Consider the following 20,294-nt stretch of genomic DNA (forward strand, 5'->3'; position numbering starts at 1 on the left):
AAGCTGTCTCTGTGGTGTGTGTGTGTGTGTGTGTGTGTGTGTGTGTGTGTGTGTGTGTGTGAGTACCAAAAGTGGATGACTACACCTCTCCATTATGACTCACCGGTAGATGCCTCCTGTGGCATAGCCGCATTTTCTACGCAGATCATCAACGTACCGCACACGTCGTAGGAAGAAACGCCAATTAATGGTTTCTGAATTCAGCCCGCCTGTTGTGGGTTTTTTTTTTTTTTTTTTTCTTTCTGAATTTTCCAGTGGCTCTGTCACAGTTCGCCCAAGCTGGGAGACGTAGCGCCGCCGTCAGCCACGGGTCAGACCGAGCCGGCATGTGTGGCGCTCAGAGGCTGTTAGAGCTGCTACAATCACACCCAGATCATCCATCACTGCCATGGCTGAGGACGCTGAAATTAACTAGACTCTCATTGTGCTCCTCTGTCTAAGACTTTCCCCTCGTCGAGCCGAGCCACCTTTTCTCTCTGCCTCCGTGTTGTCGCCAAGGCCTCGGCCTGCTTCTCAGCTTGTGGTTTGCTTTTTAGGGTTTTCTACGTTCTTTGTGCCCTTTTCTTCTTCTTCACCTCGCCATCGTGAGATGGGTAAAAATGAAGTTTAAAGCCATGATGGCTACCTTTCAGGTCGAGCCGTCGTATCGGGCTTGTCCAGAAGGGAGTCAGTGTGCTAGATGCGCTCAGGCTGCTTGCTGCGAGGGTTCTTACAGTAGGATAACCTTGCAGGGTTTCCTTCCAGAGCCGTCGTCATCGTCGGTGTCAGTGTGCACAATATCACGGTTACAAAGGACCGCTTGGATGCAGTATTGTCCTGTGCCAATCACGCAAACAGTATTTTTAGGCTCGTTGGATAGACTTTCACAGCCTTCGACGCCCACGCACTTAAAGTGCTTTCTATTATCTAAGATAAAAACCTGAATTTCTGTAAAAAAAAAAAATGGCTCTTTGATTTTTATTTAGCTTACATCGGTTTACCGTCAAACTGATGAGCTTTGACAAACGCATACTCATTCAAAAATTACAGATTTTTTAAGGCACTCTTAGGATCAGAGTTTCCACCTTGGGTTGTGGGTTGGGTTTACATCTCAAACGGAGCAATCCGCAATAAAAAAAGGTATAACAAGTGGAAAAACAAGAAAAGCCGACGCTGTTAAAGTGTCCGCGGCATGGCTGTCTGCTCTTTAGCGATTGAGGTATTTTCAAGCAGCTTGATGTGTCGTTGCTTATTTCTAAGGTAAAGTGGGAGTGCTTTTTTTCGGCACGCAGCAACAGGTTGGGAAGGGGCTCTCTGTTGTGTGCAGCCGGTGAAAACTCCTCTCACTTGAACACTTAGCCTATAAACTCAGGCTTTGGCTATTTGAAGCAACAACAAAAAATCTGATGTTTTATTAAACAATGCTTCAGAAATTTATAAAATGTGCGCTTAACTTTTAGGAAGAAAATCCTCGCCTTCGGTATCTTTGATTTATGGCACACGGCAGACGTTGTACGAGAAGCCCTTCCACACCGCTGCTGCTGAAAGAGACTCTTGGCAAACACGATCGAGCCAATTGACATATTAAGAAGAATCAGGCTTGTCAACTTCTCCACACAAGTCTGCCGCTGACCTCTCTGAGTGGGAGCCCAGCAGGTAGACGCTTTTATACGGTCTTTGTTCAATGGCCCTCAGCCCTTCCAGGCTCAGCCAGTGATGTTTGGAGAACCCTTGACAACCCTGGGCGAGTAGGTGCTGGAGAGGGGCGGGGAGAGAAAGGCTCCACTTGGCTTCTCTTGAAATCCTCTCCTCGTCTCATCACGGCGCCCCAGGCAATCTCTTAATTAGCCTCCTTAATGAGGCGCTGTCTGATTCTCAGGGTAGAGCATCGCTGTCTCCTGATTTGCATGAGAGGAGCTTTTAAGGTGTGAGGTGGGGTTAGTGGGCGGATAGACTCACCTTTTTGGTTCTTTTGAATTTAAATTAAACCTCAGTGTAATTTGCTGGGAGTGTGTGTGGTAGTTTGTCACCAAGTGGTGCGTACCCTTTTAAGAATATCTTGAGACTGGTGTGTATTTGTTCTCAGCTATTCACCCTGCCCGTGAAAAGAAGCCCCCACTAGGGCTGTACGATTTTGGAAAATAATGTAATTGCGATATCTTTTTTTCTCAATATTACGATTTAATGCGATTTTTTTCAGTTTAATTTATCATGTTTTTTTAAACGTATACAAACAACAAATCATTTTGTGCAGATCAGGTGCTAAAAGACCCACTGCATCTAAACTCAGAGCAGAAATTATTGCGTTCTGCCTACAATATATTTCAACCAAAATTGCAAATTTGACTTTTCTCTGCGATAACCACAAGCAACAAAAATGGCGTCTAAATAAAGACGTTTGTAAGCAAGGACTATTCAAAACAAGAACTTTTAATGTTTCTATTAATCAGAATATTATTCAAGAGAACAGCTTTTAGTTGATTTGGACATCAATCCTTGTTGAACATAAAGGGAAGCCAACAAGCAAGTCTATGTATTAAACTGATTGACCTGTACTTAATGCTATGTATGATTATATAAACTCTAAAACAACTAATAAAATTAGATTATCTCACTGCTGCAACTGTCTTCCCTTCCATGTGGAGGCAAACCCACTTTAAACATATTACCAACACCTAATGGACGTGTCTAATTCACTAATTGTTACATAGCCAAAAATTGCAGACTCTGCGATTTGGAAATTGCGTTTTTTTTAAATCGCGATTGTATTGAAAATGCGATTAATTGTTCAGCCCTAGCCCCCACACACATTGACTTTTTCTGCAGTTGCACCACCGGCTTGGTACGTCTAGAGACCAGAGGTTAATTGGAGCGTTCGATTGGATTTAGGTCCCAATTGAGACCGTCAATGTTTCTAAATCGCGCGTCATTTCAGCTCCTGCACAGTTTCAGGTCTCTTGATCCGTATATCATGCCATGCATCTTTCAACAACTCTGACCAGCTTTCCTGTCCCAGCTGGATAAAGCCGTCCCACATCCTCTTACTGTCACCACATTGTTTCACATTGGAATGGGGTGTGCAGTTTTAATTCCGACCAAAGGTTTCGTTGACGTCCTTCACAGCTTTCTCACAGACCTGTCCGCTGTGTCCCTTGGTCTTAATGCTGCTCTTTGTTCACTCATCCATCCATAGTCTAAAACTTAGCTGAGATCAGGTCGCGGGAGCCACAGGTCCAGAAGGGAAACCCAGACATCCCTCTCTCCCCTGGGGCAGCGTCCTCCAGCTCATTCTGGGGGATCCCACAGTGTTCCCAGGTCAGACGGGATATACAGTCCCCACAGTATGGGCGTAGTGACACAAATATAGAACAACATGGTTTGTTGTGCTGGAACGCTATGCGTGAAAGCCAAGCTATAGCAATAAACTACGTTATTGTCATCCAGATGCAGCATGTGCTAACATTAGGGTCCTTTTCACAGGCTTGAACTAAGAATGCATGCCACCTAACCTTCTTTGGGTACCTTTCATTCGCCCTCTCTCTCCCCCTGTTTCGGACTGTCGTCTTTAGCACATGTTGACCGTCCATCGCAGTCAGACAGGCAGGAGCCGGCAGTATTGGTTTGTCAAAATAAAGTAAATTCTAACATTTCGCGATATTTAACCTTCGTTCTGAAGGTGTGGCAGCTTTTATTTTGCCATGTAGACGAAACCCTGAAGATCCTTAAACTCCTCCGCTAGAGGCAGAGCCTGGCCCTTCACATTTATACTGAGGTTAAATTGTACGCAGTTTATCAGTTTAGTGACTTTTTTGTTGAAAATCTGTCCTCCTTTGTCTATGAACCTAAATCAAATGCTTTGAAGCTTGTGTCTTGAAACATGAGAAAATGTGAGCAAGTCCAATTCCCTGTAAAAAACATGTGTATTGTGACTTCAGTCCATTTTGTTGTTCTGTGAGCATCCAGGTACCGGGTCCACCATCTCGGTGTCAGTTCCCTGGATGTTCACTGGTGTGTGTGGCTTGGCTGCGCCTCCAGAAGTCCCCCCGCAGTCCTTGGTTTTCTCCATGTTGATCAGGAGATGGTTCTGCTGGTACCAGTCCACAAAGTCCTGTGTCCACTGTCTGTACTCTGACTAGAGATCGACTGATACGGGTTTTATTAAGGCTGATGCCGATACAAATTATTTTGAAATTAGTCTGATATGTGCTGCCGATTTGTAGGGCTGATTCTTGAAGCCGATGTTGCTTTTTCTTCCTCCATTTACAAGATAAAAATGACACAGTGATGACAAATGTTACACAAGTCTCAAAACTTGCATTTACACCAGCTAATATTAACAGCTTCAGCTTCAGTTTGAAAGGTACACCGACAAAACCCGCATCGCAACTCTTGTCTAGGGACGGGTACAAAAATGATTAAAACCATCCTTATATGCTCAAAAGAAACAACAATAACTATATGAAATAATTTCAAGTATTAAATATTTTACCTGAATCCAATCTACATTTATACATACTTTATTTTTATCAATTTTAACCAAAAGATAGCAGAGGCACCCACAGTGGATGAGGTGAATAAATGAGTTACAGGGAGGGATCTGTTTAAGTGCAGCAGTCTCCAGAGTCTCGTTACCCATTAAAGATTATGTTTATAATATATTTACATCCCGCTTTGTAATCTAGTGGAAGCTTTGCTCATGCGTGACTCATTTTCAATGAGGAAACAGACGAGTCGGTCTCGTCTCTCTTGACTTCAGCACGGCGACGCTGACTGACTGACTGTCAATGTGGGAGGGGCTCACAGCTGCACTCGTTATCTGAAGAGACGGTAAACTCTGAGCGGTCGGTGTTTTTACTTGTTGCCAAAGTCTCAAACAAGACAGAAAAAATTGCTAGCTCCATTGCTTGTCGCGTTTCAATAATTTCACTAGAGCGGTCTGAAAAGTTGGGAAATAGTTGACAACAGTGTTGATGAACGTAAGCGAGGCGAACATGATCAGAACGTTAGTCCCTCCCACCAGTCCCCGCGGCGTGTTTCTTCAGAAGATCGGCCAAACACTGTTGTTTGGGTTGGAGTCTTCCTGAAAAAATGAAAACGACCTTTAAAAATACCGTTAAGTGGACCAATCAGGCTGAAGCCGCGATGACTGTCCGGCCTTTAGTTCAGCGGAGTAGAAAAAACACAAGACAACCGCAGCAGTGTCCGGACAGTATTTTATGTAAAGTTATAAGCTGTACGCGTAGTGGTTGGTTCATTCTCTATGGAAACGAACACACGCACAGCGGCAGCAGCTCGCCAGCTGGAGATCAGACGTGAGTTTTCAGTCAATGGATCGGCGAACGGAGGCACGTATCGACAGGAAGAAACACAAGTATCGTTCATCCTCTAACAGACTATTGCAGAGTTATCTGAGAACCTCTGAACATGACAGCATTTAGAGTACTTCACCTTTGCTGTTTTGTAGTAAAGGTTCATTTTTTGGGGGGGGGAGAGGGAGGCAAATTGCTAATAAAAATTACAATGATTCTTGCAAACAGCGCTAAATTGGGTCTTTTTTTCAATAAGTTTGGGGTCTGATGTGCAGTAATTCCACGTTCCAAACTTTTGCGTTAAGCAGCTGATTTAGTAAAGAAAAGGGTCGCAATTGTTATGTTAATGGTACGAATCGTATTGAGTTATAAATGTTTGAACAGTTTTGTTCAAAACATTACAAAATCCAGCTTTCTGTCACCACCGATTTATCTTGGTGTCTGTAAAGCGGCTCAGTTAGCAAAATGGGCAAAACTTCCATCCAAGTTAGTTTTTATTTAGACCTGAAGACAATCAGTGGCTACCCTATTGTTGATTCTTGTTCCTTTCATCTCAGTATTTCTCTTTTTTTACTATCTTACCAATGTTCTCCTTGGTGTACAGAGACTTATTACTGATCTGTGTTTCCAGCTCAGTCCCATGTGTAGAATTTACTCGGCTGTTTGTCACAAGGTAGCCCGTAACTCTTTAATGTACTAAAGAAACATGTCGTCTTGTTGGCTACGCAGCACTCCTCTGTATTAGCTTTTTAAGACTCAGCTGCTAACAATTTGTTTGTGGTCTAGTGTGCTTTTTATTCATAGAGATGTACATTCTGCTGAAATTGGCCTATGTTGAGCCATCATAAAGTTAATTACAACAGATGACGGCTGTCTTGAGAGTTGAATGGGTGTGATGGATGACCCACAGTTGGCCGAGTCTTCCAGCCGGGCCACCAGGTGAACGCGGGTCCAAGTTATTTCCCCCCTCCCCTAACTTGTGCTCTCTGTTTCTCTGCTTGGCTCCGCCGCTGTTTACAGACATGCCCATATTCGGTCAGTGTCCCGCGCAGGACGACTTCTACTTGGTGATGTGCAGCCACTGCGGTCATGTGGTCAAGCCACAAGCCTTCCAAGCACACTACGGTAAGCGCTCCTCAAAAAATTCAGGTTGCTGTGAATGCTGCAGACGTGCCGCCTGTGAGTCATGTGGCTCATCGAGTTGCTTCTGAGGATTTTTAATCAGTGTTTGTTTTTTTTTTTATGTTACAGTTCAAATCAAAGCTCTTGGTTGATGTTTTTGGTGTATTTTCTGATGTAAAGGTTTAACCTGCAACACTACATACATACATTAGGTGTTACTTTTATTGTTATTTAATAAACTAAAAATTGATTGTCAGTTCTAAAGTAATAGTTACAATATGAATGTGCCGTTTTTGTTTTCCTGAGGTCTTACCTAGATCCTGAGTTGGTGCTCCTTGGATGTTAAAGTTTAGCGTGATTTAGCTTTGATTGGGGCTAGAAAGTAGTTCCTCTGGATCTTCAGTCTACCTTTATTGATGTGCATAACTTAATACAGGGAGATGCACTTCAACAAATATAGATGTTTTTTAGAGGAGCTATAGGTAAGCTATTTACTGTAAAATTAACCTAAATCATTGTCATTTATCACCTGGGATGGAAGTAACTTTCCCTCTAAACAATCAGTGCTCTCCATCAATAATGTCTTAGCCACATGTGTGGAACTACTTCGGTTCAGAGTGTAGCCTGTGTTTACTTCCTGGTTCCTCAGCCAATCATATGCGAGTTCCCAGGGTTCCCAAGACGGAGCGCAGCATTTGGTATTTTATTTTGGCAAAAGAGCAGCAGCCTGTAAACATGGAAGCCAGCAAGAGACACGGACTAGAAATAGAACAGAATACATCACATATCTGTCCCGTTTTAATAAAAACTCACAACAGCAAGAGTTCATTATATTGGTATTGTAGAGATTGCTTTTTTTCAAAGATCTGCTTTATATTAGCGACTTGTTCACATGTAAACTGAAAGCTGGACTTCTCTCCAGCCGTCACACTGACGGCTAATTTAAAATGCACACATCGGAGGTTTGGCGGCATTTGTGGCATTGTAGACCAGGTGTCCAATTCTTTACTTGAATTTTTTATTTTGAAAGCGCCCATCAGTTTTCTGGCCAGTTTGAGGTTTTTAGTGAAGCTTTGATCTCCCAAGAACAATGTTATTATTGACACGATTACATTTTTTATTTCTTTGTCTAGCTTTGAGCAGTAATTATTTAAATTAGAAAGCGAGGCAACGTAACACTGTGCGTCAGCATTACTTAGAGTGAACAGTGTATTTCCTGCAGAGTGCTGATCCTTACATTAACTTTCCATTTTCCAAAAAAGCTAACGCTTCCAGATCCAGCATGTTCCATAAAAGTTACGATTAAAAACTGAGAAGCTTTGGAGTGAAACTTTTATCCCTCCTGCTTCTCTTGATGTTTCCTGATCAAGTCGACTAAGCTTTACCAAGGTGGGTACGAACCAATGCTTTGTTTTGGCAGAAAGATTCTGGTAGGAGATTACTTGAAATTGGGAAATGCTCTTCTTTTGATTGTTTGGTGCTGGAGTTGAGATTGTTAGGACTGCATGACTGTACACAGGGTTTCCAGCCAATGAGAATTTTTATTACACGTACCTTTCAAGGGACTAAAGTGCTTCATACTTTGCACAAACAATAGTGGAAAGGCAAAAAAGGAAATGAGAAAGTTATAGTAAAATGGCAAAACATAAATTAGCATTAATAAGACCTATTTATGGTGTTAGGGTCCAATAAAAGCCACAATAAATGAGTTTTAGCAGATATTTAAAATAGTCTGCAGTTCGAGCGGTGGAGATATTTACCGCTAACCCTAACGGCTTTAGGGTTGTCCCATTAACGGGAAGGAGAACATCGCTTGGTAGCCGGATGGTTTTTAAAGGTGTGTGAAGAACATTACAGATGAAATTGGGACAGACAAAAATCTAAAGTCGCAATAACGGACCAAAGGAGAGTTTCAGGACCGGAGATCAATCACCACCTCAGAGTTTTACCCGCTATGTGTTCCTTTATCTTATTAATATTTAATGAATGTACCATTGCAGTGTTATAATTTGCCAGTAGATACTCCTCAGTACCTTTTATCCTCTCCGAAGTGTCACAGCAGTAAGTCGTGTCAAGGTCAGCCACAAGGGGGAGACATAGCGGCGCTGCCTTTGCAGGAATTGCCGTTACGATTGTGTTTGCCAGGTGAACGCCTCCCATATGGTTAAACAATATCCCCAGGCTGGTCTTATACACTTCAACGTTGTGATTGGCGGTCAGTCCTGTTAGGGCGAGTTCTCATTGAGACGCAGTGGAAAAACTGGTGGGTCGTAGCCTGCCTGTAAATCCAAGCAGTACTGGCAGCATCCCAGCGGGTGACTGCCAGGCAGAAAGATCATGGCCACTTTGTCATACAGACTCAAAATCAGTTCGAATGATTTGCACCGTTTTTCTGGTGTGCATTGATAAATTCTGTGCTTGTATTGTTTTTTTTAAATGTTTTTTAGATCTGACTAGCAGCAGGTTTGTGTAGCTCTCCAGGAGCGGAAGATTCCCCCCTTTGCAGTAACTGGAGCTAAATCCTCCCATTTACTGCGCTTCCCTCTAGACTCGTGATGCGCTTTGTCTTCATCACGTTAGTTGCAGATAAATTTCAGGTTTAATTTTGTGTTTCCGCCCAGCAACAAAGTGGCAAACTAAAAGTGCAGCTCTGCAGCAGTGCACCCTTACACGGCCATAAAGATTAGCAGGCCTCCTGCTGGGCTTTACTCCATGTTCTTCCCTCTGATGTCGTCAAGGGAAGACCCGATGGAGTATCAACGCCAGGGCAGAGGCGTTAATCTCAGTACTGTAGAGATCGTCTCAGTTTGATGTGAGCATACCTCTGAGCCCGGCTGTCTTCTGGAAGGTTGTTTGTTCTTCCCGGCTGCGCCTGATCGCTGCAGGGGAGGCGCTATCTTCAGGATGGGAGGCTCCTGGCTTTGGTGAACAGGTGCTTTGCTCCTCACAGATCCGGTCATATGCATTTAGACTTTCATAAATATTGTTTCTGGAAATTTTATCTTGAATTTAGATTCAGTTTGAGTATATTTTGTACATATTTAGGATATGTTGGTGAACGCTTTGTGTGGCATTTGATTTCAGTGTTCTTCAGCTCTGGATAAAATGGAAATGGAAAAAAAAGACGAGTTATTCCTTGTCGTACTGATTAAAAGGTTCTGCCTTCCTTTTGTCCTTCCTTCTCTGTCCCTTTTTCTACCTTGTGTTTGCCCTCCCTTTCTCTTGTCCTTGACATCATTTCCTTCTTCCTTGCTTGTGGCCTTCTCTTCTTTCCTTGTCCTTCCTCTCTTTCTTGTGTCTCCTAGTTTGTCATTCATTTCTTGTATTCTTTTGTTGCTCACTTCTGTCCTACCTCCCTTACTCGTGTCCTTCCAGCTTACCTTCATTGCGTTACCTATCTTCCTGTTTTTTGTCCTCTCTTCTTTTCTAGTTTCATTGCCACTACCCTCCCAGTATCCTTTCCTTCCTTCCTTTGCTCCTACCTGGTTTTCTTTCATGTTTTTTCGTCTTTCTTTCCTTCCTTATGTCCTATCTTCCTTGTTTCTTTCCTTCCATCCTCACAGTTTCTGGGTGTTCCAGGTTCTTGTCCCTGACAATAGTGAAATGTCTGACATAAATTCATATCCAGCTTTAGTGTGATGTTGTTGCGCTTCTAAAAACAGTTGTTTCTTTTGTTTTTGGAGCAGATAATGTCACCACTGAGAGTTGAGTCGCTGTAAATGCTGAATTAGTCTTCAGACCCCAGATTTCTTGCTCTCCTTTAGAGAAGGATAGATTTCCCTTAGAAGAGCCGATGTTTCTGTGGTCGTCTCCTGGGATTCTGTAACAGCTCTGATGATGAACACACGTGGTTGTGTGTTTGATTCTGGAAACCCATTAAAACGTACCTGAGTAAATTCTGGATCTGACGTGTGACGATATTTCTTTCTTCTATTTTTGTCCTCTTTTTTTTTTTCGACCTCCACAACAAAGACTCATCCTAACCTGTTCCTATTCAGCCTTTTATCAGTCTACATGGCAGCTTTTGAGCGATGCTCTTCTCTCTCCTCTTCGTTCAAGGCCCATAATTATTTGTGGTCTAGTCTAGCGGTGTTTCTTTCAGAGATTTTTACTGGTTGTTCTGTTTTGTGTTGCTTTTATCACAGAGAGGCGGCACAGCTCTACCAGCAAGCCTCCCTCCGCGTCGCTCTTCCCAGTGTCGGGCAGGAATCGAAGTGCCGGCAGTGGACTGAGCTCGGGGGCCGCGGCCGGAGTGACAAGTGGAGGGATCCTCGGCCGAACGTCAGCCGCCGTCTCCAGCGTGTCGTCTTCATCATCATCATCCTCCAACCCAAAATTTCAGAAATCAGCCAAAGAGAAACTGCAAGGCATTCAGCGAAGACCTCCCCAAGTTAGGACGGGCCAGTCTGACAAAGTGTACGTCGCACCCTTTTACTAGTGCGGCTAAGTTTGCACGTTAAGATCCTTTATTTTCTGGGAAATGTGAATTGAATTCTGTCACACCATCATTTATCATATATAAGTGAGTGAGAATGTAAAGTTGATGCAAAGCTTGCATAGTGCAGGCGGAGAGACGAATGCATGGACGGTGGTCTCACCTGTCCACCCGGGAAGCACATTGCTGTCACCCCCCTTCCTTCATTTTTTTTAAGAAAATCTCATTTAGAAACACTTTTAGGTATTTCTGGTTAACCAAGAATCCAAATCTCCTTCACACGGTTTAGATCATCAATGTTACAGCCGCACACATCAGTTTATTTCACGTACAGCTCGTGCGCCCTGAAAACGGCAGGAGGCATTCTCTGCAGTATGGCAGATAAACTTAGCAAGCTGCAAAGCACCTTTCAAGCGCGTTTGGCTTAAAGCTGATACATTTATCATGCGAGCACTATCAGCTGTGCTCAGTTTGAAACCAGGCGAGCGGCGATGGTCTCTGTTTATCAAAGTTCAGCTGTGAGCTGGACATGTCAGTGTTTGCACGCGCGGCTCTCTATGTTCTGTATGTTATGTACCGCTTTAAAACACCTCTTTCTAAAATGTACGGGCCTCTGGCTTCACGTCTGCCCTTTTGGTCTGGTATTTGTGTTTAATTTCTTCAGTTAACATCGTTGTGGGTAGTTATGCAAATATATGATGGATGGAGGCATGATAGACAGGAATATGCACTCACTTTAGTCCAGTATTCTAGACCGATTCAAGGTCAAATACGTACATTTCAATTCAATCTCTGTTATAACTCCTCTATAACAGCTAGTTTAGTTTATTATGCCAATTGGTAAAAAAAAAAAAAAAAAAAAAAAAGTTATCTAAAGAAAGTCATCAAGTTGGATCGAGTCTGACTTTGCAGCAATCCCTCTTTCTGAATGAGCGTGCGTCGAAAGTGGACGGTTACCTTTGCAGCAATCCTTTCATAATGCATAAGCAGCCATCTTCCAGGAATGAATGAATACTTTTTGGTTTTATGTTTTGTCCAAACAGCCCCTTCCATGCATCCACGTCCGTCTCTAACCTTGTGCATCTTTGTGGATCAGCGCCTCTAACTCAAGGTTTGGTCCTCGCTGCCCTCTTCATCTCTCTAATCTTCTCTTACAGCCTTACCCCAGCTGTTCAGGTGGAAAAGATGCATCTAAAGGGGGACTCGTCAGCTAAGCTGGCGCAGGCTCCATCGGCCCCCGCCGCCACCTCCTCCTCCTCTTCTACACCCTCCTCTAACACCACTGTGAGCACTGCCGCCGCCATGACTTCCACGTCCTCCTCCTCCTCAGCGTCGTCGTCATCATCCCTTAAACCAGGCCTTAACTGTCCCTCCATACCAAAGCCTCCACTGCTGGGATCCGGTCCCATTCCCAACGGCAAGGGCCTCCCCGCAGACAAGAAGCAAGACAGCGGCACCAGTAGCAAACGCCACGTTAACAAGAAGGTGTCAGGTCAGTTGGAAGGGGAACAGAATTAGGTTTTTCGTGCCGTTTTTAATTCACTACCATCAATTTTCACATGATTGGTTAAAAGCTGCCTGTTCTTAAAGCATCCAGCTCTTCTAGATATTGTTTATGAAGTATTTTTCAATCAAGATAATTTCACTATTTAACCAACGCGTAAGATCCCTTGTTTATTCATCAAACAAAACATCTGTCTGATAAACCTTTCAAACGTTAAAGCATCGGTGATGAATGAGCTAACATGTTTTTTTCCCCCGAATTTTTGTGCTTATAGAGCGTGAGTTCAATCCTGACGTTCACTGTGGCGTTATGGATGCTACAGGTCGGAAACCCTGCACAAGATCACTAACATGCAAGGTAACCACTCTGTTTTTCTTAGCACATGAACTATCCTCACAGCCACATTAGCCTCCTTTTACTGTAAAACAGAACAGAGGAGTAATGGACACGTTGGTTTGTTTTGTTTAGTCACTAATAGCTGACTGGGGTGTCAGCTGATTGAAACTTAGCTGCGTTGTTTTGCAGAAGCAAGCATTTCGTGGTGCAAACCTTCGCCTCTAGAAAGCGAATGTTGATGGTGGAGCTCAGACCCTGACAGAACCCTGTCATTGCTCTGTCTGTGTCCATGACGCTAATATTCAAACAGAGTTAGCTTATGTTGGCAGGAGCGCAAACCTTCCTCACTTTTTCCAGTTTTGTAACATTAGCTTGTAGCGTTAGCATAGCTAGCATGTGGCATCCTTCAGCACTTCGTTTTTTTCCCCCTGCCTTGTGGGGACAGTACCTCTGAACCATGCTTTTGTGTTTGTCTTCTCGGTTATAGATGATCACTTTTTTTTTTTTCTGGCCGTACTTGCCATGTTAGCACAGTTTAAAACTTCCAGCAACTTCCTTATGGTCAGGCAAAGTTGCTGGGTGGCTGAGTGTCTTACTGCTGCGGTCGGAGGAAATGCAACCATTTTGGCAAATGACAATGGGACGATTTTGACGCAAATTATTGAGTATTGTGGGTTAAGGCGGGACATACCAACTCCAACTGTGACGACAGCAAGAGCTAAACCAACATAAACATGGCAGTGCAGGAGGATGCACACGTAGCTGCTGCTATCACTGTTTAGTCAGAATCCAGGATTTCATGTTTGAAAGAAGAACACCAAGAAGTATGGCAAGCCGTTTTAACATAAATTCGGTTTCGTCTGACTATCCGTAATTACATTCCAGATATCTTAAAATGCATTTTGACTAGACAAAACTACATTTTGACTATCCGGAATGGTAATTTAAGATATCTTTATTTACATTCTGACTAGGAAGAATAATAATTCAAGATATCTTCAATTACATTTTGACTAGTCAAAATTCCTTTCAAGATATCTCAAATTACGTCACCGGATTCGTCATTGAAAGCGTCACACATCCGTAGATGTAATTTAAGATATCTCGAACGTAATTATGACTAGTCAGAATTACAATTTAAGATATCTGAAATAAGACATTGCGTGTAAGCCCCTTATTGGCTGTAAGCTGCCCAAAGCTGCCTGAACATTCAATGGCGCTGGCTGTTTTCGACAAAATTGTAAGAAAATGCCACAATATAGAAAGAGCTTTTTAAGTATGGGATATGCAGAGAGGGCGAAAATAGTATACTTGAAGAATGCTTAATAAATTTGCTAAGAATTTCGGATTTACTTGCTGCCGACGCACACAATGCACTGAAAAACGGCTAGCTGAAAGCGCTACTGTCGACTCATGTCCAAGCTGGAAATAAGGAATATTCCTCAGCCCGGACCAGTTCTGTTAATAACCAGATGCAGTTTTTATACTGTGGTAAAGCATCTGCCTCTTGGGAATTATGGTAAAGCCAGCTAGCTCTTGATTTTCACATGCGAGACGGCACAAAGCATTACAGCACCCTCCTTTAGCTTCTCTGAAAACAAAAGCGCACGCCTCCGGTTCCTGTGTGATGACATATGGCAAGCCGTTTCGTAATTCAAGATATCAGTAACGTCATTTTGACTAGTCAGAATGTCAATTTAAGATATCTTAAATGGAAAAGCTGAATAATTCAAGATATCTCTAATTCATTTAGAGATATCTTAAAAGGAATTTTGACTAGTCAAAATTACAATTCAAGATATCTTAAATTTATTTTTTACTAGTCAAAACTGCATTTCGCCTATCCAAAAATACATTTAAGATATCTTGAATTATGGTGGCATTTGAGATATCTTTAATTAGAATTATGACTAGTCAAAACTCAATTTAAGATATCTTGAATTGTAATTTTGACTAGTCGTAATTTAATTGTAGATATCTGAAATGGGTATTTCAGATAGTCAGTAATTCATTCGAGATATCTTGAATTGACGTCTCCATACAACTCAATGGAAAATCTGATGTCATTTCGACTAGTCAGAATGTAATTAGAGATATCTCGAATAGGTATTTTGACTAGTCAAAATACAATTAGAGATATCTTAAATTGCTAAAACGTCTAGTCATAAAACAATTTGAGATATCTCGAACGTAAGGGCGGTAAAACCGAATTTATGTTAAAACGGCTTGCCATACAAGAAGTCCCTTGACTAACTTCTTGTTTTTTCTCCTGATGTCTGCTGCATACGTTTTAATTTGATACCGTGATTGGCTGAAACCAGCTTTTAGTAGGCGGGCCCCAGGTGTCGCTTCGCCCAATCAGCTCGGAGAGTTCTGCTGAATGTCTCTCCTTTCCCCAAACAAATTCAAATGGAGCATTCCCAGATTGATAAAACTAGGGTGCTAAACATTTTCAATCTGGCTGCCCCGTTTAATTGATTATACGTTAATGCATTTTACATGTAGTGTTTGTTTGCATGGTGCACCAAATGACAAATGAGAACCCCATATTTCTGTTGCTCAATTGTGATATTAAGAACAGTTAAATGTTTTTTTTTTTTACAAAAATAACTGTTATTGTCTACATGGTCCGCCGGTCTTTGACACCTTCCACAAGGTGGGTATCCCCGAAAGGTCAATGCTAAAGAAGCTGGCTGTTTAAAGTGATCCAAGCCTATTGCAGGAAAGTTGAGTGGAAGGAAAACCTGTGGTGAGAAAGAGTTGAACAGGCAAAAGGGATAACCACAAGGTGTGGACTGTGGCTTCAGACGATGCTGTCACCACCTGGCTCATGAGGTCGTGGAAAAAAGGGGACATAAACATTTTTTCAATCAAATCAAGACAAAAGACACAATTAACTAAGAGGCGTTAAAGTATAGGACATGATTATCAGTAAGTCGTCTGTTTGGTGTGGGTGTTTAGGAAACGGTGAATGTGCAAAGGTTGTATTGTGTAAAACAAAGACGCCAGAACATAACCCAAGTTATAAGGACAGCCACAGGTATGAGCAGGGTGTAAATAGACGGGAGCATTGGACCCTAGGTGTTCCCTGTCAGCTGCTAAGTCCAAATCCAAACCACTTCACCTGAGAGACAGAATGGCAACCATTAAGCCAGCCATAGACAGGAGTCGCCACAGCGCTTTGAGAGCCACCACACAGAGACGTGGTCAACCACCGTTAAAACCGATGTCTGATTTTTGATTTTCAATAGCAGAATCATAACAATTATCAACACTAACATAAGCGGCCACTTGAAAATCATCTCTTTTTTTGTGCTTTTGAATTCATTTACTGAAACAAATGATTTTTCTAGTTTTGAGATCCAGCTGTCGTGGAACAAAGGTCAGGTTTTGGAAGAAATCAAAGGAATATTTCAGGACTTTTTATCGTTGTTATGCAACCCAGAAGCCCCAAAGTCTCACGTCTAAATTGGTGAAGTATTTCTATTAAACCTCTCTCTTTATTTTCGTACGTCCCAACAGACACATTCCTTAAGCCATCGGAGGGCCGTGCCTGGACGGAGGAAGCGCTTCGACATATTGCTGGCAGAACACAAGAACAGAACGAGAGAGCGGGAGAGGGAACGAGAACTGCACCAAACCCATTCCCAGCAAACCGCCCCTCTCAGGGACCCACACCCCTCTCCCCAGCTCGCCCCTAGCCATGACACCCACCCGGTTTCTCATGGCAACGGACCAGCCCCCGATACCACAAAGCCTTCGCCATTCGGAAAGCCCAAATTTCACAGTCCTGGTCTTCCACGGTAAGTGCGGTGTGGCGTCTGATCAGGCGGGCTTTATTCAAACGGATGTAGTTCTCTAAAACCGTTTGCTTGTCTCCGTGTCAACCAGACTGAACAACAGTCATGCTGGAGGCTCCTCTGGAGATCCTTCAGTAGTCCACCAGTCCCCGCACCATCCCCAGTCTGCCCCGGACGCTTTATCCAGACCCTCGAGTGACGAGGGAGAAAACGAGGAGCGGGAAGATGGCGCAGACAAACTGGACTGTCTCTATTCAGGTTACCACCCACGACCGGCAGCTGTAAGTGCCATCTATCTCTATATATCTACATCTATATATCTATAAATAATGAAAGTACAAAGGATGGTAGTTAACCTAAGCCCTGTTTCTCTTCCCAGTACTGTACCTTTGGAAGTCGACTGATCGGGAGAGGCTTTTACTCCTTTGATAGGCGATGGGACAGAGTGCGATGTGCCCTAACCACGATGATGGAAAAGCACGTCAACGCTCAGATGTGGAAGTAAGTCTCCTGTTTTTGTTCCATTTTGGCACCAGGTGTGGAAAACGCTGGACTTTGTTTTTAGCATTTTCCAGGAAAAAAGAAAAGTCTGGTGAAATATTTGATTTTTCCAGACTTTTTTCCCTTCATTTTCTACAGCAAAACGCTTAGCAAATCTATTGGTTTTTACATTGATTTATATGAATTTGATATGCTTTGTCGTAACTAGGGCTGAACGATTTTGGAAAATAATCTATTTGCGATTTTTTTTTTTTTTAAGATTGTGATTTAATGCGATTTTTTTTTTTTTTTTTTTTTTTTTTTTTTTTTTTTTTCAGTTTAATTTATCATGTCTTTTTAAACATATACAAACAACAAATCATTTTGTGCGGATTAGTTGCTAAAAGACCCACTGCATCTAAACTCAGAGCAGAAATTATTGCGTTCTGCCTACAATATATTTCAACCAAAATTGCAATTTTGACTTTTCTCTGCGTTAACCACAAGCAACAAAAATGGCCTCTAAATAAAGATGTTTGTAAACAAGGACTATTCAAAACAAGAACTTTTAATGTTTCTATTAATCAGAATATTATTCAAGAGAACAGCTTTTAATTGATTTGGACATCAATCCTTGTTGAACATAAAGGGAAACCAACAAGCAAGTCTATGTATTAAACTGATTGACCAGAACTTAATGCTATGTATGACTATATAAACTCTAATACAAGTAATAAAATTAAATTATCTCACTGCTGCAACTGTCTTCCCTTCCATGTGGAGGCAAACCCACTTTAAACATTTTACCAACACCTAATGAACGTGTCTAATTCACTAATTGTTACATAGCCAAAAATTGCAGACTCTGCAATTTGGAAATTGCGTTTTTTTAAATCGCGATTATATTGAAAATGCGATTAATTGTTCAGCCCTAGTCGTAACATATGCTTGATATGAACACATTGAATTACTGACTTGAATGCATATCCAAAAAAGGGAAAAAAAAAACATTCTTTTTCGCTACTTGTTTGCTCTCTCAACCTTAAATTCAGGTTGAATCAGAGCTCGATTAGGTCTAAAATGTCAAAGCACTAACACTGCTATATTGTGAGTATTTAAAAACAAAGGTGCAACAGTTTCCAAACTGGGTCTTTCTTTGTCTGAGATAATTTCTATTAGAGAGATACAAGAGTTAAACGTTTTTCAATGGAGCTGCTCTAAAAGCTGTTAAATTGCTTTCTATCACACTCTTATCCAGTTCCAGCATTTTGTGCTTTGATTATTTTTAAAATCATTAGACCAGACTGCTTCACAAGCAGGTTCAAGGTTACTGCTTTGTACGTTAATACCCAGAATGTCGTAAAAAGCAGTGTATCTAGAACGTGTAAATCTGTAATAAATATGAAATGTGATACTGAATGTGTGCAGGGACACCATGAATGTACAAGAGAAACATTTTATCTCTAATAAGATGAAGCATTCAAACCCCATTAAAGCTTTCCATATTTTAACTTGTTACAAACGAAAATTCAGTTGGGTTTTGTTAGGACTTTATAGGATGTAATTGATCTGCAGAGGTCCACAGCTTAAGTAAGCGAATGCTGTTGAAAGGACAATCAGTCTGGGCTCCACAAATCTGGCCTTTGAAAGGGGGAAAAAAAAAAAAGCTGTAGCACGTCTTCTTCGGAGCTTGCCACAATAGGACACTGCAAAGATGAGACCAAAAATTGACTTTTTGGCTAAGCAACACGCAGGTGCTCAATATCAGCTTGTACATTACATACAAGCTGATATTGAATATATTTGACAATAATTTTTGGCAAATATATTCCCCATCGTCATGAATCAGCAGTTTACCTGCTAATGTGATATTTAGCCAGTTGGACAGAGTATCGCTGCAGCAGATACTCAAATCGGACATAAATTACGTTGTTAAAAAAACTAAAGTTCACAGAGTCATGCAAGCACAGATGAGAAAAGAGAGGAAAGAAGAAAATGTGCGTATATCATACTACTGATGTCGTCATTAAAATGTACCATATTATTATCAAAAGCTTGTGTAATACCCTGCAGCCCGAGACGAAATGCACACAGTTTTCCGATTTCTGTTTGTAAAAGATTGAAACCCATTTCCCCATTTTTGGTTGTTACATAGAATACGCTCAAAATGAATTGAAATATTTGGTTGTATTATGAGTTTTAGGGGTGTAAATACTTCTGCAATTCCCTCTATAATACCGTAATAGGCTGTCCTGATTTGATATAGTCAAAAGCCTAAACCTAACCACGTTATTAAACTTAGACATATTTTAAAAATGTCTAAACAAAACAGGGACCTGTTAGCTTTATAGGTTACTGAATAGAAAAACTGAGTAGAATAAAAGACGTGAAATACTTATAATCCTCGCAAAACCCTTAACCATCAACCGTGGTTATTGGCATTATGTATTTTTCCATCATGTTACAAATTTTCTGCGTAATTCCCTCTGCTTCTGTCATCACATCCTCGCCTTACGAACACATCAGCAGGTTCTGGTTGAGAAGCTGACGCTGCTCTGGCATGGTAGCAGCACAAGCCCCCGTTCCCTCTGCAGGCAAATGTGGCCTGAATTAGATTTCATTTAATTTTTTATCTTCCTGGGGGGCCGGTCCAGGCTTTTTAAGACCCAGTGACCAGTGGTAATGCCCAGACTGGCCCAAATCGGAGGACATTGCAATACAGAAGAGGTTTTCACTTATCCATTGTATCGCATTTTAACGGGGGCAGCATGTCGTAATCTGCCCCCGTTTCAAGGCGAAACAACAGATTATGACTGTCCTGTTTTAGGAGACAAGACAGGTGCTGACGTATATTATTAAAAGCTGCCCTCCACTTCCTAAAGTTCTGAATGAACTCGTGTCTCTGTGAAGTTGTTAAAATCCCTGCCCCACCATTCCTGGGTGCCAGATAGACCTCTTTGCATCCAAAGCTCTGTAAAAGGCCAGAGTTTTGCTTTTTTTATCTGTGCATTTCCCCCCACAGCACCCGCTGACACAATAAATGCCTTCCGTTGGACACTTTAAACCATAAAAGCTTTTCTTTTCCATGTTTCCTGCGTGCTAGCGTGGAGTCATTGCTATTGTTCTTTGGCACATGCAGCTCAGTTTAGAGCCGCTAGCGCTGGAGTCAGATATAGGCAACAGTTTAAAAGAAATGGGAACGGGTGTTGTCATCGACAATAAGATGAGATTTAGTTAAAACACTGACATGGTCAGCAAAAAAGCACATCAGAGATCCCAATTTCTTCCCAAATTAAACTACTTTGAGGGGTAAAAAGTTGATGACCTTG

At 41.9% G+C, this 20,294-nt stretch overlaps 1 protein-coding gene across 3 annotated transcripts in view; it reads left to right on the top strand.

Annotated features, from left to right (window-relative positions):
• The window catches only part of LOC105926015 (ataxin-7), a 48,529-nt gene that overhangs the window by 19,754 nt on the left and 8,481 nt on the right, over positions 1–20,294 (top strand). For all 3 annotated transcript variants that reach the window (XM_012862158.3, XM_021316244.2, XM_021316245.2), the window contains 7 exons: positions 6,309–6,413; positions 10,556–10,826; positions 12,003–12,337; positions 12,624–12,706; positions 16,208–16,488; positions 16,577–16,766; positions 16,865–16,986. In XM_012862158.3, coding sequence (XP_012717612.2) covers positions 6,309–6,413; positions 10,556–10,826; positions 12,003–12,337; positions 12,624–12,706; positions 16,208–16,488; positions 16,577–16,766; positions 16,865–16,986 — 1,387 coding nt within the window. The remainder of the gene's footprint in view (positions 1–6,308; positions 6,414–10,555; positions 10,827–12,002; positions 12,338–12,623; positions 12,707–16,207; positions 16,489–16,576; positions 16,767–16,864; positions 16,987–20,294) is intronic.

This window comes from Fundulus heteroclitus, chromosome 20, assembly GCF_011125445.2.
Source record: "Fundulus heteroclitus isolate FHET01 chromosome 20, MU-UCD_Fhet_4.1, whole genome shotgun sequence".
In the NCBI taxonomy this organism is placed as follows: Eukaryota; Metazoa; Chordata; class Actinopteri; order Cyprinodontiformes; family Fundulidae; genus Fundulus; species Fundulus heteroclitus.